The 16596-nt window shown below is 45.6% G+C and overlaps 1 protein-coding gene across 1 annotated transcript; it reads left to right on the top strand.

The window, feature by feature from the left end:
* The first annotated feature begins 592 nt into the window (after nucleotides 1-592).
* On the top strand, nucleotides 593-16406 carry tet2 (tet methylcytosine dioxygenase 2). The gene is made up of 9 exons (XM_046307726.1): nucleotides 593-3693; nucleotides 3791-3881; nucleotides 5071-5164; nucleotides 5760-5968; nucleotides 10937-11087; nucleotides 11362-11451; nucleotides 11857-11994; nucleotides 12214-12571; nucleotides 13080-16406. Exons 1-9 carry the CDS (start codon nucleotides 633-635, stop codon nucleotides 14504-14506), a joined length of 5619 nt encoding a protein of 1872 aa, XP_046163682.1. The 5' UTR covers nucleotides 593-632; the 3' UTR covers nucleotides 14507-16406.
* The last annotated feature ends 190 nt before the right edge of the window (nucleotides 16407-16596 follow it).

The raw sequence follows: 16596 nt of genomic DNA, 5'->3' as shown, positions 1-16596 counted from the left end.
AACGACAAGTTTTTACCTAGTCAGCTCAGGGATTCAGTTACTGGCCCAGCACTCTAACCACTAGGCTACCTGCCGCCCCCATGCAAAGTGTCGCCGCCCACATGTGTTTTGTCCTGTGTTTATAAATACATCCCATTCCATTCAATTTAGGAGAGAATGTGTGTTTTTTCCTTTTCGTTTCGAAATAATGTGATGTTATGGGAAAGTGGAAACTAGTGATGACATTTGACGAATAATATAGGATGGTTGTATAAAAATAGTCTATCATCATAAAATACCCATTTCCACCTTAATTCAAGATCAGTGCTATATGCACCATTCACATGTTTTGTTTAAATGTGTAATCTTACCTTATGAATACACATTTAAGGGACTGTTCGTCTGTTGTTTTTGTATTTCATGGTTAGTAATACCTCTCTCTCTCTCTCTCTCTCTCTCTCTCTCTCTCTCTCTCTCTCTCTCTCTCTCTCTCTCTCTCTCTCTCTCTCTCTCTCTCTCTCTCTCTCTCTCTCTCTCTCTCTCTCTCTCTCTCTCTCTCTCTCTCTCTCTCTCTCTCTCTCCGTCTCTCCCTGCAGGTCTCCCCTGCAGGACGCACAGAGGGCAGCCCTGTGGATGGACTCAGAGCAGGCCAGATGGAAAAAGAAAAGGCCAGTCAGGAGACGGAAGAAAGTCTGATACTAGCACAACTCAGCGCCGCCACTCAACCAGACAACCTGATCACCGCCAAGCTCCAAAATGGCACCCAGTCGCCGGAAGGAGCCCATCAGCAGATCAACGGGGATGGAAACTGGAACCTTTACAACAAGGCCGTGGCAGGGGTCATCAACCCAATGAAGAGACACAGGGAGAACTGCAGCAGTCCTGCCGGAGTGCAGGGACTGTTCGACCAAGGCTCTTATAACATGATCAATGGCGGGGATCTGAAGCATGCGCTCTGTGACCAGTCCTTACTGGGCCGTCACCAGGCCAAGAAACTCAGATCGGATTTGGAGATTAATGGAGGGGATGGAGAGGAGATGTGGGACAAAAAGGATGGTGGGGAGTTTGACTGCGATGGGACAAGACTGGATAAGAGAAACTGTAATACTTTCTCAAATGGAGGGGATATTTTCTCACTATCGAGGAACAAGCAAATAGCTAACGGTGCTACAGTGAGCCCCAATTCCATTGAAGGCACACCTGGTGACCTTCTAGAGAAAACTCTGTCTCAGTATTACCCAGAACAAGTGTCCATCGCAGCACAGACGGGCGTGCAGGAGTTTCAACCGGAGGTGGGGTTGGTCGACGACATTAGCTCACTCACCAACGAACTCCCTGAACTGCCCGAACATGCCACGACGCAGTCACCTACCTCTCTTACCTCAGGGTTCCCTCCCATTTCAGCCCAGATGCCTGCCTCTGAGAAACAGCAGCAGACTGGGGTAGCAGACTCTAAAGGGCAAGGCAGCAATGGATATAACAACTCAGACGCCCCGTATATGGTGAATGGGTATTCTAACAGTTACAGAGGAGAGCACCCGCAACAGCAGCCCGCTGACGGCTCGCAACATCAGAACAACACAGAGGGCATTTACAGGAAACCTAACCAGGAGTTTAACCATCAGAACTCTTTCCCAAGCCCTCTAGAGCAGAGCACTCCGCTGCAGACAAAAGAGGCCATTGGGTTCAGCCCCGGCCCTTTCCCCAGCCCAGGCATGGGGCAGAGTGAGGGGAGGCGCCGGCAGCAACAGTATGGGATGCAGCAACAGCAGACAGGAAACCCCTGTGGAGCTGACTCTATGGGCCCCCAGGGCTCCATGGGCCCAGCTTCCCTGCCCACCGGCAGCGAGCCTGGATCCCAACGCTCCCATCAAAACGGGACGATGAAAGACACAACCCAGCAGCAGCAGAGAGGAGGAGCGGATCCCGGTTGCCCTAATTCCCAGATGGGCTGGATAGATCTAAACTCCCGGGGTCAGATGCTGGAGCCCGACTCAGCACGGAGGTTCCAGACGGGGGGACAAAGCTTCGATGTAGGACCCACCGGAGGAGCCTACCAGCAACAGCAGCCGCGGCCGGCCCAGTCGCCTCACCAGGTGTCTCCTGCCCAACACAACACTGCCCCAGAGTGGCAGCAGCAGGCCGACTCTAAAGGCCCATCTCACATGCACCAACAACAGTGTAATCTTCCTCCTCAACAGCAGCCACATACACAACACATGCACCAGCAGCAGTGTAATCTTCCTCCTCCTCAACAGCAGCAGCAAGGGGAGAATTGTTTTCGAGCCCCCATGCAGCCAGAGCACTTATGCGAAGGCGACCCAGATCTAGAGGAAATACTATCACCTAGCTTTTTGCAGCCGCCACAACGTCCACAACATCAACAGCAGCAGCAGCGCCCGCTGTCCCATCCATCTCAGTACGATGGACAGCAGTCGGTCAACACACCCCAGTCACAGGACCCCAACCAGGGCACGATGGACAGTCAACAGCTGCTGAAAAAACTCAAGCTGGAGGACTACATCAGGCTAGAGAAGAAGCTGAAATCCCCTGGTGGAGGCTACAGAGGTCAGGGTGGTCAACCCCAACCTGGGCACCAGCAGCAGATACAGTCTATGATGAGAAACAACCCTGGGTACAATCCTGTAGACCCCTCTCAGCCCAACGACGCACAGCAGTCCCAGCAGGCATCATGGAGACACAGCAGCAGTAATACCATGGAGATGGAGATGGAGCTGGAGATGAAGCAGCAACAACAACAGCAACAACAGCAGAGGCAGTACACTCCAAGCCCCGGACTCAAGCAATACTCCCACCAGCAGCAGCCGCCGCCCCACCTCCGACAACCACACCCCAACCACATGGACCTCCCCCTTACCCAGACCCCCCCACAACCCCTACCTCACTTACCACACGGTGCTTTAAACCAACAGGTGTCTGCACAGCAACAGCAGATGTATCCTAAAATGGAGCAGAATCAGCAGGAGTCTTGCGCCCAGTTCCAGAGGGGGGGACCTCCACCCCTGGGACACGGGGGCCCCCAGGGGGACTTCCAGAGGCACGCGGCCCTGCGGATGCATCTTCTACAGAGGCAGTCTGAGCGGGAGTCTCTGGGTCCCCCTCATCCACAGACCCCTGTAGATTTCAAGCACGGCGTCCGGCCCATCAAGATGGTGAATGGGCCGCGGTTCGAACACCCTCACCACCAAGGGCCTGGACCACCACCCTTGATGCAGCATCAACAGCAGGGCCGGGAGATGGGTATGGTAGCGGGTGGCATCCAGGTCAAGCAAGAGTACAATCCACAACCCCAGACGTCGTGCTGCGGTGAGCGGAGCCAGAGCAGCTCCCAGCGGAGCATCCTAGCCACCATGGAGCAGACTCTCAGACAGTATCAGCTTTCGCCAGTCTTCGACAGGAAGTCCCTCGTCATCAGGTCACCGAACAAGGTCAAGGTGGAGCAGTCTGGCGCTGTGACGGTGCTCTCGACCCACGCGGACCTGGACGGTGGGTCAGGTGGGATGGAGGACATGGGGATGGGGCGCCCTGGCTCCAATGGGTTGAAAAGACCCCACCTAGACTTCACCCCCAAGCAGGAACCCCTGCTCCAGAGTTTTATGAATTCCCCCATGAAACTCTTGGATACTCCCATTAAAAACCTATTGGATACTCCTATCAAGACCCAGTACGATATCCCTTCCTGCCACTGCATGGGTGAGTCACATTTCATGTCTGTCTTCACACACAGATTATTTGTCGGTTGATGTCTGATTTGGGTATGGGGGTTGTGCCTTTCTTTGTTTTGATACAGAGTCCATCAGTGAGAAGGACGAAGGGCCGTATTACACTCACCTGGGCTCCGCTCCGAATATCAAGGCCATCCGTGACATCATGGAGACAAGGTGGGTTGTTTTATCCCGCGTCATCCCACATAATACAAAGGAACAGGTTTTTCTATACACAATTACTGAATGTGTAACTTTTCAATGTTTCAAACAAACATTTTAACGGTTGCTTTCTCACACGCAAATAAACCATAGGAACAGGTATTTCTGTGCACAATTACTGAGCTTTTCATGGTGTCAAACACACATTTCAACTCAAGCTTTCTCACACCAGAGCCATTTTGGGATCACTTTCTGGTCACGTGACCTCCATACTTACAGTAACAGTTTCCTGATTATACCACTCACCAGAATTCAACATGGTGGCATATAAATCATGACATGGATATGACACGTAGACATTCCATTAGTATTTAACCTGGGAATACGTGCATCAAGCCTGTATTTGTTCCATTCCTGTTACATTTGTGATCCTCTGTAGCTGTGTGACTGTGGTCCTCTGTAGCTCAGTTGATAGAGCATGGCACTTGCAACGCCAGGATAATGGGTTCGATTCCTGAGACCACCCCTACGTAAAAATGTGTGAAAGTGTGCTGCTTTGGATAACAGTGTCTGCTAAATGGCATATATCCAATGATGTACATAAGCCCTGGATTGCTGATGCTATTGAGGCTTTGATGCCTTATTGGTTCTCCCCAGTAGGAGCAGGCTGTGTTAGGAAAGAATAGAATTCTACAGTGTTTTAAGGACAGAATTACATGTATTTTGTTGTTGTAGTGGGGACAGTAACATTAGTGAGCTCTAAAAATGACAATTTAAGGAAAAAGTTATATTTTTGTATTTGTATGTTTAGGTCACATCATATAATTTAAAAGTATGCATTAAGTTGTCTGTAATAGAATAAACATGACAAAAACAAAATGGAGACATTAATAATGTAGACGTTAATAAATGCATTTCTAAAGCTTCCAAAATATGATTTACAACAAGTGCCAAGATGGAGACACTGTGGTTTCAACACAGAGTCCCCTGTCAGTCATCAAGTGTATGTGTATATATCATATATATCACATTTAATGTGGAGACGTTACAATCAGAACGCTCTGTAACGTTGTACACTTCTGAACAGACCCCATATTTACACCCACACTTAACAAACGTTGTTCATATTCTCATTTTATTGCCGTACACTCTTCTGTTACTATATCACATGCATCTACTCTAACTATCATCCTTGCGTTTGAAGGTCTGGGCTAACTGGCAGCGCCATCAGGATTGAAAAGGTGGTGTACACAGGCAAAGAAGGGAAGAGTACACAGGGATGCCCCATTGCTAAATGGGTAAGTGTGAATGAAGCATGACAATATCTCCGAAATGCATTTTTAAAATTATTATCACACACCAGATAGGTGCAGGGTAATGTGTTGTTTTACAGGGTCAGCCATAGTAGTACAGCGCCTCTGGAGCAAATTAGGGTACTAAAATCTAAATATATGGAGGAATCACTCTGAATTGGGGATGCTGTAATGTGTACCTTCCATACTTTGATCAGACAGTATTGGTTAAAGAATAGAGTTGAAGTCATGGGTGGTGGTGGCATCTTAATAAGAGGTTCCTTTCCTTCATCAAGGGCACATCAATAGATTGTTCACGTTGTCGACTAGGGTACTCGAACCAGTGACCTTTCGGTTGCTGGCCCAACGCTCTAAACGCTAGGCTACCTGCCACCCAACTGGGATAGCCAAAATTAGAATCGAGGATTGCTATTTAGAGCAAAATGGTAAATTGTAAAAACGCACCATCTTGTAATTTGAAGGGAATCTTTACTGTACTATCTCTCTGTGATCTCAGACCAGATGCCTCTGGGAAAAAGGCACTTCATCTCAATGAGATTTACAATCAAATAAAATAAATCAAGACGTTGGTGTGTTCCAGGTGATCCGGCGTGGCAGCGTGGACGAGAAGCTCCTGGTGCTGGTGCGTGAGCGGGAGCGCCACAGGTGTGAGGCGGCATGCATCGTGGTGATCATCCTGATCTGGGACGGCATCCCCACCACCATGGCAGACCAGCTCTACATGGAGCTCAGCGACACTCTGACGAGACACGGAGCCCTCACCCAGCGACGATGTGCCATCAACGAGGAGTAAGGGCCTTTGCCTCTAAAATCGTCATTTCTAATCAGGGGTGCAACTTTCACCCCCCCCCTAAACGAGGCAGTGGTGTGTTTTAGGACTATGCGGGCGCCTCAGAGCGGTCAGGTACACTGTTTGGAGAGTTTATCCATCTGGCAAAAAAAAAATATATAAATTGTGTACCGCCCACTTCTTAAACGAAAGTTGCGCCCCTGCTTCTAATCATACCATACATGTGTTTCGACAGCTGTACCAAGCGCACACATTTTCTTAACCTTTTCTCATTTTAGTCATATTATTTGTTTGACACTGACAAATGTGCAATAATCCAAGACATTACTGAGGGGGACTGCAACCACATTGTGCTACTTATTGCTATGCAAATACAGTACACTGCAAAATAGTACACTCAAAACAGGAAAGACCACCTCAGGAGAATAAGTTTTTAATTCAAATGTACAACCAGTTTAAAATGAATGTAGGCTTGTCTGTGACCAACAGATGCAGGTCTGTATTCCCAGTCATGTCAAATACATAGTTTAATTTAGGATTTATTATTCATTTATTTCAATTGACCGATTTCCTTATATGAACTGTAACTGTAAAATCTTAGAAATTGTTGCATGTTGTGTTTATCATTTTGTTTAGTGTACAACTTCAAATTGATTATAATACCTGAAAACAAACTAAGGTAGTAGAGTTATGATAGGGGATATATAATAACAATACCTGCTTAACTGACGACCAGGCATGTCACACACTAGCTGGGCATTTGGTCAGATGATACACCATAATATCAAAGGCCAGCTTGTCCCGGTCCTGATACCAATGAACAGAACAGCTCAGCTCATTCACACACCCCCTTCTGTTGTCTCCCGGTTAGCTTCACTTTACAAAACCCTAAACCCTATCTGGGATGAGTTACCTGGTGGTGAATTATTGATAGTTGAAGGCTATTCAACCCGACCCCTGATGAGAGGAAGTGATCACACTTATCATGTCATAGCGTTGTTTGTGACAAAGATTTCCCAAAGCTGGTCCATCAGAGTCATCCTACACTCAGTCAGTTAGACATTCTATTGCTTTATAACTCTGTGTCTAGTCTGGTCTCAGATCTGTTCGTGCTGTCTTGCCAACTCCTATGGTCATTTGTTGGCATGACAATGACCATTTGCAGGAGTTGCCAAGACAGCACAAACAGATCTGGGACCAGGCTAATTCATGTATAACATAGCTAACTCATTTAGTTCTCCAAAGCGCTGTGTACGTGGCTACACTCTGTCAGGTAGAACAGCTTGTTCTAGTCAATGCACACAATGACTGCATTAACTACTCTACTGGCAGCATCTGTCTCCATCTGTCTCCATCTGTCTCAACCTGTCTCCATCTGTCTCAATCTGTCTCAATCTGTCTCAACCTGTCTCAACCTGTCTCAACCTGTCTCCATCCGTCTCAACCTTTCTCAATCTGTCTCAATCTGTCTCAATCTGTCTCAACCTGTCTCAACCTGTCTTAATCTGTCTCAACCTGTCTCCATCCGTCTCAAGCTGTCTCAATCAGTCTCAACCTTTCTCAACCTGTCTCAACCTGTCTCAATCCGTCTCAATCTGTCTCAACCTGTCTCAACCTGTCTCCAACAGGAGGTGTAATGTCTGCACTCTACAGGAGCGCATGTGTAATGGCGTAGCGTGCCGTTTCAGCATGATGTAATGTCATTCACCATGTCATCAAACAACTGCCGATAGTATACTATGAATGCACCTCCAGCTAGCCAAAATCGACATGCTATTTTCCTTTTACCATGTTGTTCACATAGGCATAAGACGGACAGGCTTAACTGCAGGTTTCCAATGTAATTTGTCACTGCTAGGCTGACTCATAAGTAAAAGTTCTAGGAGTTTCTTTGTGTGCTCGAAACTACACTTTCCCACTGGGAAGCGATGATTAGCTCCTGTATAAATCTCAATTATCCATACTTACATATTCGCAATTACAATTATATTTTACTTAAGATATTGGGAGTACGATTGGGGGAATAACGATTGTTTACAGACAGATTATTTCACTGTATCACAAATCCAGTGGGTCAGAAGTTTACATACACTAAGTTGACCGTGCCTTTAAACAGCTTGGAAAATTCCAGAAAATGATGTCATGGCTTTAGAAGCTTCTGATAGGCTAATTGACATAATTTGAGTCAATTGGGGGTGTACCTGAAATGTTTTATTTGATGAAATGTCAGGAATTGTGAAAAACTGAGCTTAAATGTATTTGGCTAAGGTGTATGTAAACATCCGACTTCAACTGTACGTAATAAACCTTTTTTTGGAATGGTAACTGTACCACCTGGTATTTGGAAATGTATAAATTCACAGGAATGTGTTTGATTAAATGTTTATACACAGGATTTAAACCAAGCCTATGACAATAAATAGTAGGTGTTGATTAAGGGTTTTGACAAATGTACTTCTAGGAGGGAGCACTTGGTAAATCTAGCATGGAGTTTTATGAATAGCATTCAATGAGTTATTCCCTTCATCCTTGTTGTTAAAGAGTATATGTGCCCGGTATAAAGGAGTTGTTCCTCTTGTCCTTGTTGTTAAAGAGTACATGTGTCTGATATAAAGGAGTTATTCCCCTCATCCTTGTTGTTAAGGAGTACATGTGTCTGATATAAAGAAGTTATTCCCCTCATCCTTGTTGTTAAGGAGTACATGTGTCTGATATAAAGGAGTTGTTCCCCTCATCCTTGTTGTTAAGGAGTACATGTGTCTGATATAAAGGAGTTATTCCCCTCATCCTTGTTAAGGAGTACATGTATCTGATATAAAGGAGTTATTCCCCTCATCCTTGTTGTTAAGGAGTACATGTGTCTGATATAAAGGAGTTGTTCCTCTTGTCCTTGTTGTTAAGGAGTACATGTGTCTGATATAAAGGAGTTATTCCCCCCATCCTTGTTGTTAAGGAGTACATGTGTCTGATATAAAGGAGTTATTCCCCTCATCCTTGTTGTTAAGGAGTACATGTGTCTGATATAAAGGAGTTGTTCCTCATCCTTGTTAAGGAGTTGTTCCTCTTGTCCTTGTTAAGGAGTACATATGCCTGATATAAAGGAGTTGTTCCTCTTGTCCTTGTTAAGGAGGACGTGTGCCTGATATAAAGGAGTTGTTCCTCTTGGCCTTGTTAAGGAGGACGTGTGCGTATAAATGCAACAATTTCTAAAGATTTGACTGAGTTACATTTCATAGAAAAACATCAGTCATTTGAAATCAAATCCTTAGGCCCTAATCTATGGATTTCACATGACTGGGTAATGGGTGCAGCCATGGGTGGGCCTGGTAAGGCATAGGCCCACCCACTGGGGAGCCAGAACCAGACAGAGATACCCCCCCCCCCCTCAGATGATCCTGCGGTTGATGATGCCGGATGTGGATGTCCTGGGCTGGCTTGGTTACACGTGTTTTGCGGCTGTGAGGACTGTTGAACGTACTGCCCAAAATCTCTAAAACGACGTTGGAGGCGGCTTATGGTAGAGAAAACAACATTCAAGAGAAATCAACATTAAATTCTGTGGAATCAGCTCTTTTTGACATTCCAGCAGTCAGCATGCTAATTGCACACTCCTTCAACTTGAGACATCTGTGGCATTGTGTTGTGAGACAAAACTGCACATTTTAGATTGGCCTTTTATTGCCCCCAGCACAAGGTGCATGCACCTGTGTAATGATCATGCTGTTTAATCAGCTTCTTGATATGCCACACCTGTCAGGTGGATGGATTATCTTGGCAAAGGGGAAATGCTCACTAACAGATATTTTTTTAAATTGTACACAACATTTGGAGAAATAAGCTTTTTGTGCATATGGAACATTTCTGGGATTTTTACAAACACTTTACATGTTGCGTTTATATTTTTGTACAATAGCATGGACTATTGGTTAGAGCATTGGGCCAATAACCGTAACGTTGCTAGTTGGAATCCCAGAGACGACAAGGAGAAAAATCTGTTGATGTGCCTTTAAGCAAGGCACTTAAGCTTAATTGCTCTAAGGTCGTGGTTGATAATGGCAGACATTGGCCATGACCTCACTCTCATATGATGTCTCAGGGAGAATTAGCATATGCAAAGAAACACATTACCAATACACACTGTATATGTGAAATAGGACAAATATAAGCTCCCAACAAATATAATGAACAAAAATTTTAATGTAAAGTGTTGGTTTCATGAGCTGAAATAAAAGATCCCATAAATGTTCCATATGCACAAAAATCATATTTCTCAAAAGTAATTGCTCAAATTTCTTCTAGTCCCCATTTGTGAGCTTTTCTCTCTTGCGAAGATAATTCATCCATCAGGTGTGGCATATCAAGAAGCTGAATAAACAGCATTATCTTTACATAGGTGCACCTTGTTCTGGGGACAATAAAAGGCCACTCTAAAATGTGCATTTTTGTCACACAAGAACAATGCCACTGATGTCTCTAGTTTTGAGGGAGCGTGCAATTAGCATGCTGACTGCAGGAATGTTCACCAGGGCTGTTGCCAGAGAATTGAATGTTGATTTCTCGACCTTACGCTGCCTCCAACGTCATTTGGAGAATTTGGCAGTATGTCCAACCGGCCTTACAACCGCAGACCACGTGTAACCATGCCAGCCCAGGACCTCCACACCAGGCTTCCTCACCTGCAGTATCATCTGAGGCCAGCCGGGCAGCTGATAAAACTGAGGGGCATTTCTGTCTGTAATAAAGCCCTTTTGTGAGGAAAAACATTCTGATTGGCTGGGCCTATGCCCTCCCAGGCCCACCCATGTGAAATCCATAGATTAGGGTCTAATGAATTTATTTCAATTGACTGATTTCTTTATAAGAACTATAACTCAGTAAAATAGTTTAAATTGTTGCATGCTGCTTTTATATTTGTGTTCAGTATATAATTATATAACAGAGTTATTCCTCTCATCCTTGTTGTTTAGGAGGACGTGTGCGTGCCAGGGGCTGGACCCAGAGGCCTGTGGCGCTTCCTTCTCCTTCGGCTGTTCCTGGAGCATGTACTACAACGGCTGCAAGTTTGCAAGGAGCAAAATCCCACGCAAATTCAAGCTAACTGGGGACGACCCGAAAGAGGTGAAGCATACAGAACATACTGTATTAATACACATATTTATTTAGTGTTACTCTGATTCCAAGAACACAAGATGAGATGTTACTATCCTTTGTGCAAGCACTTCCAAGAGTTAATGAACAGTGAGCCTGGTGAAATTTGGGGAGCGCATCGTCAGTAGTGTACCTTTGGTTCCTAGGGTGTTTCAGCCTTTCACACTATACACCCTCCTAATTATGCATTGCCAGTCATCAAAACAAAGCTACACTGAAATAGTGTGTTTTGCTTCTCTATCAGGAAGAAAGGCTGGAGCAAAACCTTCAGAATCTGGCAACCCTAATGGCCCCCACATACAAAACCCTGGCACCAGATGCCTATCAAAACCAGGTAAGGATTTGTGGGCAGCGTCCATGTATAGTACTGCCAGACATTTTACATGTATAGCATAAAATCAACATTAACAACTCAGCACAAGCTTTAAAAAAAAAATCCATGTCTTCTCTTTGCACCGAGGGTCGTGTTCAGTTGGGCACGCCGTAGCATAATGTTTTGCAACCACAGACGAAAATCTGTGTGTTCACTGGACCAGTTCAAGTTGTACCTCCATTTTTCAAAACATTTTCAACTGAACACAAACCTGGTATTTCTGTGACATACTGGTACTTAACCCAATAACCCACATTCTCTTAACGGCAGATAGAACCACTTATCTACACTAGTACAGTGACTCGCCTGAGGAATGACGCCACCTGTCTGCAGACAGTGACTAACTCCCATATTGTTCATCCACAGGTGGAACATGAGCAAAGGGCGCCAGACTGCCGCCTGGGAAAGGGGGAGGGGCGACCGTTCTCCGGGGTTACCGCCTGTATGGACTTCTGCGCTCACGCTCACAGAGACCTCCACAACATGCAGGGGGGCAGCACTGTGGTAAGCCAACATCTAAATATGACAGAGCAAAATGTCAACACAGTATCAAATGTTTGAATTTGCTAAAGAAAACAAACAAGCAAAAAAATAATGCAATAATCAGAAGATGCCTCTTCCCAGTGGATATTCAGATGTAAATAAAATAACACTAGTCAAAGCATTTGCAAAAAGCAAACAGAGCCCTCAAGCTTGTCTCTTCCCACCCACCATCTATCCCAGGTGTGCACGCTAACCAAGGAGGACAACCGCCAGATCGGGAAGATTCCAGAGGACGAGCAGCTCCATGTGCTGCCCCTTTACAAGGCCTCGCCAACGGATGAATTTGGCAGTGCAGAGGGCCAACAGGAGAAGATCAAGACGGGCGCCATCCAGGTGCTCAATGCCTTCCGCCGCCAGATCCGCATGCTCTCCGAGCCCGCCAAGTCCTGCCGGCAGAAGAAGCTGGACGCCAAGCGGGCTGCCGCAAGCAAGAATGCCGGGGGACCGGACACGCCTTCGAAGGCAGAGAAAGCCCTACAGGCCAAGCTGAAATCTAGTAGCACTTATGAGAGCATAGCTCAGAGCACTCCTGGGACAGGTGGGTGGAGATGAACACAGTGTAGCAGGGTTTAGACACAAGACGCTAATGTAGGAGGACTATAGTGATATTTTAGAATAGAAGACACAGATGATACTGTTGTTCTCCTCCGGCATTTTCTAGCATTCCATCAGCCTCTAATAGATTGGATCTTTATAGATCTTGGCATACTTGGCATCATCTTGTATAATGACTGGTTATATCGTACACAGTCAGTCTACAGTATTTCTTAGCATTTTATATGTTATGCTTAAGGGCCCTGTGTTTTGTCACATGACTTGGATTTTAACCTTTCATTTCAAGCTTTTTCATCAAACTGTCCCATTTTATGTCAGATGGTGCAGCACCATCCTCAGACAATTGCTGCATTTTTGGTGTAATTCTCATTTATGGAAAATACTTCAAATAAATATAAAAATCTAGGTCATTTGACATGATCACCCAAAACAGTGGGCCCTAGTTAAGCTGCCTGTTTCTAAGACGTGTTTCCATCGCTCTCTTCTCCCAGGTCCAAATCCAGGCGCCATGGGAACGACCCCCCAGCCACCAGGTCAGCCGCCAGGTCACCCCCTCGGCGCCCACCTCCAGCAACTCCAGCACCAGAATGCCCTTCACGCCTTCCCTGGATCCCCCCATCCAGCCAGCCCCTACGCCGGCTTCCCCAACCACCCCGGCCCTTTTCAAAGCACTTCCAAGCCAGGTAGCATGTACCCCCAGCCACCAGCCTCAGCAAGCCCTTACCCCTCCCCTTTGCACATACCCAACTCTTACATGAATGGGTCGAATCCACCGAGCTCTTATCCCAGCCCCATGACTCCAGGTAGTCCCTACCCGGGTTACCAGTGTAACGGAGGTTCGCCCTTAGACAACTACCACCCTTACTACACCTCGAACCCAAAGCACCTGGACATGTACCGGCAACAGAGGCCAGGAGCGCTTTACTCCGACATGCAGCAGCAGTATGGTGCGCACCAACGCTATGGGGTCAACTACCCTCCTCAGTATGGTGAGCCCGGTTTACAGATCAATGGTTACAGCAACTGTAGCAGCATGAGGTCCGGCATCCACCCCATGAGCCCCTACGGTCCCCCCTCGTACGGTCCCAGCGGTGCCCCCGATGCCCAATATCTGGATGCGCTCTCCAGGCCGCCCTCAGCCCACCACCCAGGGCTGGACTATGCAGCAGCAGTAAGCAAAGGCAATCAGTTTGGTGGGTACCCCAATCCCTACCTCTCCCAGAGCACCAAAATGTTCCCCCCGGGCGGCCCCCAGGACCCTTTCTGTATGCAAGTCAAGACCGAGATGGGTCTCCAAAGCCCGTGCATGACACCCACGCAACCAGGGTTCCCAGGGCTCCCCAACGAACACCTCCACGGGGGTTCCCCCATGATCAAGCAGGAGCCCAGGTCGGGTCCGCCAACGCCCACCACACCCAAGGAGAAGCCTGCCATGTGGTCCGACAACGAGCACAACTTCCTGGATCCGGAGATCGGCGGGGTGGCTGTGGCGCCCAGCCATGGCTCCATCCTCATCGAGTGTGCCAAGCGGGAGATGCATGCCACCACGCCGCTAAAAAACCCCAAACGCAACCACCCCGCTCGCATCTCCCTGGTGTTTTACCAGCACAAGAACATGAACGAGGCGAAGCACGGCCTGGCGCTGTGGGAGGCCAAGATGGCCGAGAAGCAACGGGAGAAGGATGAGGACGCCGAGAGGAACGGGGTCGAGGGCGCCACAGTGACGCCCAGCAAGAGCACTAAGAAGGGAGCGAAGAGGGAGCACCCGGAGCTGTCAGAGCAGCAAGGGGAGCCACCGTACAAGCGCTTCATCCAGACCCTCATGGAGAGGTCCATGTCGTGCACCACAAACACCTACGTCAACACGTCGCCCTACGCTTTTACCAAGGTCACAGGGCCGTACAGCCGCTTCATCTAGACAAGAGATATTCATACTGTTCTGTAGGGTTCACTCACGAGGAATAACACTGAGAATTAAAACTCACGGTGCTATACTGACGGTGCTATCTTTAAAACCTCAAGCTGAAGCACCACTAGCCTCAAAACACAGAGCATCCTCTCTCTCCTGACTGCAAGTAACAGTGTCAGAAGAACACAGCGTGGGGGGAGAAGGAACTTGATCAATTGGAAGTCGTACCACGTTATAGAGTACATCAGGTTTGTCACCTCTTGAAAGTTCGGACCTTACCGATTGGTTGGTTGACCCCCCTCTACTAAGGAAGTATTTATTATCTGGTTACTTTTACAAGATACACACTGTTAACGTTTCTCGGGTGCTTTGCAGGTCCAATACATCAGGACTTCTATATTTACTGGAAACAATGTTTCTTTTTGGTGGCTTTAATTTTCTAATTAAGCGTTTAAACATTATTTTTTTAATATATATAATCTTGACATACTGTAAAAAACACTGAACTTTGTGGACACACCACAATAACGGTGCTAAAAGTGGAGCGTGTCTTTATTATACAGTTTTGTTCAAATGTCTTCATGTTTGAACCAAATCAGTTTGCATAGATAAACGCGTTTCTCCAGATGATTTGTGTGAAAATGGATGAAACTGAAAATACTGTACAAAATCGACAAAATATCAGCAAAAAAAAGCACTTTTGATATTGAAGGTAAAATATTTTGATAATACCTTCAGATCAGATCATTGGTGTAAAAACGTCTACAGTTACAACAAAGGAATTATTTTCAAGACATGAAATTGATAGATTTATCACAAAAACTTGATTTAAATTACTGTAGCCTACCTGTATAACAGTAGGAATATCATGCCAATCAAATTTTTACATTTTACTTTCTGGTGCTTTCAGTTTCACAATTGTTATCATGTCCTTTACATTGTAAATGGAGCCATTCTAAAAGGGTGCATTTTTAGACGGTAATGTTTCAACAACAAAAAATGTGATTCTCGCATATTCTCTCAAGGGTTATTTACTTTGTCAGCAACTGTTTCAGAGTTCTTGACCACAGGTTCACAGAAAAAAACCTGAATTGTGCATATATTACGTGTTGTCATGCGACTGTTGTGTTTTGTGAACATGTTCCTTACCTTCCTTTGGTGTAGGACATGAAACAGGGTCAGCTCAAATGTCAGTTTCACGGTTTCGAAGGCAGCTGGCTTGCTGTGGTTGATCTTTAAATAATTGTAATCTAGTTGTATGATAAAATATTAGATTTGTACAGTAAATTAATTACTCTTTTTTTTAACGCTTTAGGATTTGAGTGTTGTAAAGAAAAAGTTATATTTCTTTGGGTTTGTACTGATTTTAATGACATATGGTGCTACTCAACCTGCTATGCGAACACATCATGTGAGACTCTAGGGGCGTTGAGAAGGCAAATGAATGATGTACAGTTAAAGTACCTACTTGCCATATACCTCAGAACTAGTTTGGCAATATTACAGGAGCATGACACAAAGGCATTTCTTTCTCCTTCCTTTGTTGTCACTTTCAAAAAAAAGTTAACTACAATAACAGACTTCAGGCCACCACCAAGGCGGAGTTCATTGCTTACTGCTTTCTTCATGCTCGATCTACTAGGAAGAATTACTTGAACTTTAAGCTTTGATATAATAGCAAAATCAGGGATATTTCAACTCATTTCTGTACATTCATCTAGTTTTCCTCTCATTCAGCGATTTGCCTCCATCTTGAATCCCAATGAATTACTTAAGAGTACCAAAGGTTTGGACACACCTACTCATTCAAAGGTTTTCTTTATTTTTACTATATTCTACATTGTAGAATAGTAAAGACATCAAAATGATTGAATAACACATATGGAATCATGTAACAACCAAAAAAAAGTGTGAAAAAATCCAAATATATTTTATATAGCCACAATTTGCCTTGATGACAGCTTTGCACACTCTTGGCATTCTCTCAACCAGCTTCATGAGGTAGTTACCTTGGAATGCACTTCCATTAACAGGTGTGCCTTGTTAAAAAATTGTGGAATTTCCATATTATGACAAGAACAGCTCAAATAAGGAAAGGA

Source organism: Oncorhynchus gorbuscha, linkage group LG17 (genome assembly GCF_021184085.1).
Source record: "Oncorhynchus gorbuscha isolate QuinsamMale2020 ecotype Even-year linkage group LG17, OgorEven_v1.0, whole genome shotgun sequence".
NCBI lineage: Eukaryota > Metazoa > Chordata > Actinopteri > Salmoniformes > Salmonidae > Oncorhynchus > Oncorhynchus gorbuscha.
This window is presented reverse-complemented; position numbering and strand designations above follow the sequence as displayed.

Coding starts and splice junctions, on each gene's coding strand:
- tet2 (XM_046307726.1), top strand. CDS start 633: ATGGAAAAAGAAAAGGCCAGTCAGGAGACGGAAGAAAGTCTGATACTA. Junction 5,165..5,759: donor GATGCCCCATTGCTAAATGG/GTAAGTGTGAAT, acceptor GGTGTGTTCCAG/GTGATCCGGCGTGGCAGCGT. Junction 5,969..10,936: donor CGATGTGCCATCAACGAGGA/GTAAGGGCCTTT, acceptor CTTGTTGTTTAG/GAGGACGTGTGCGTGCCAGG.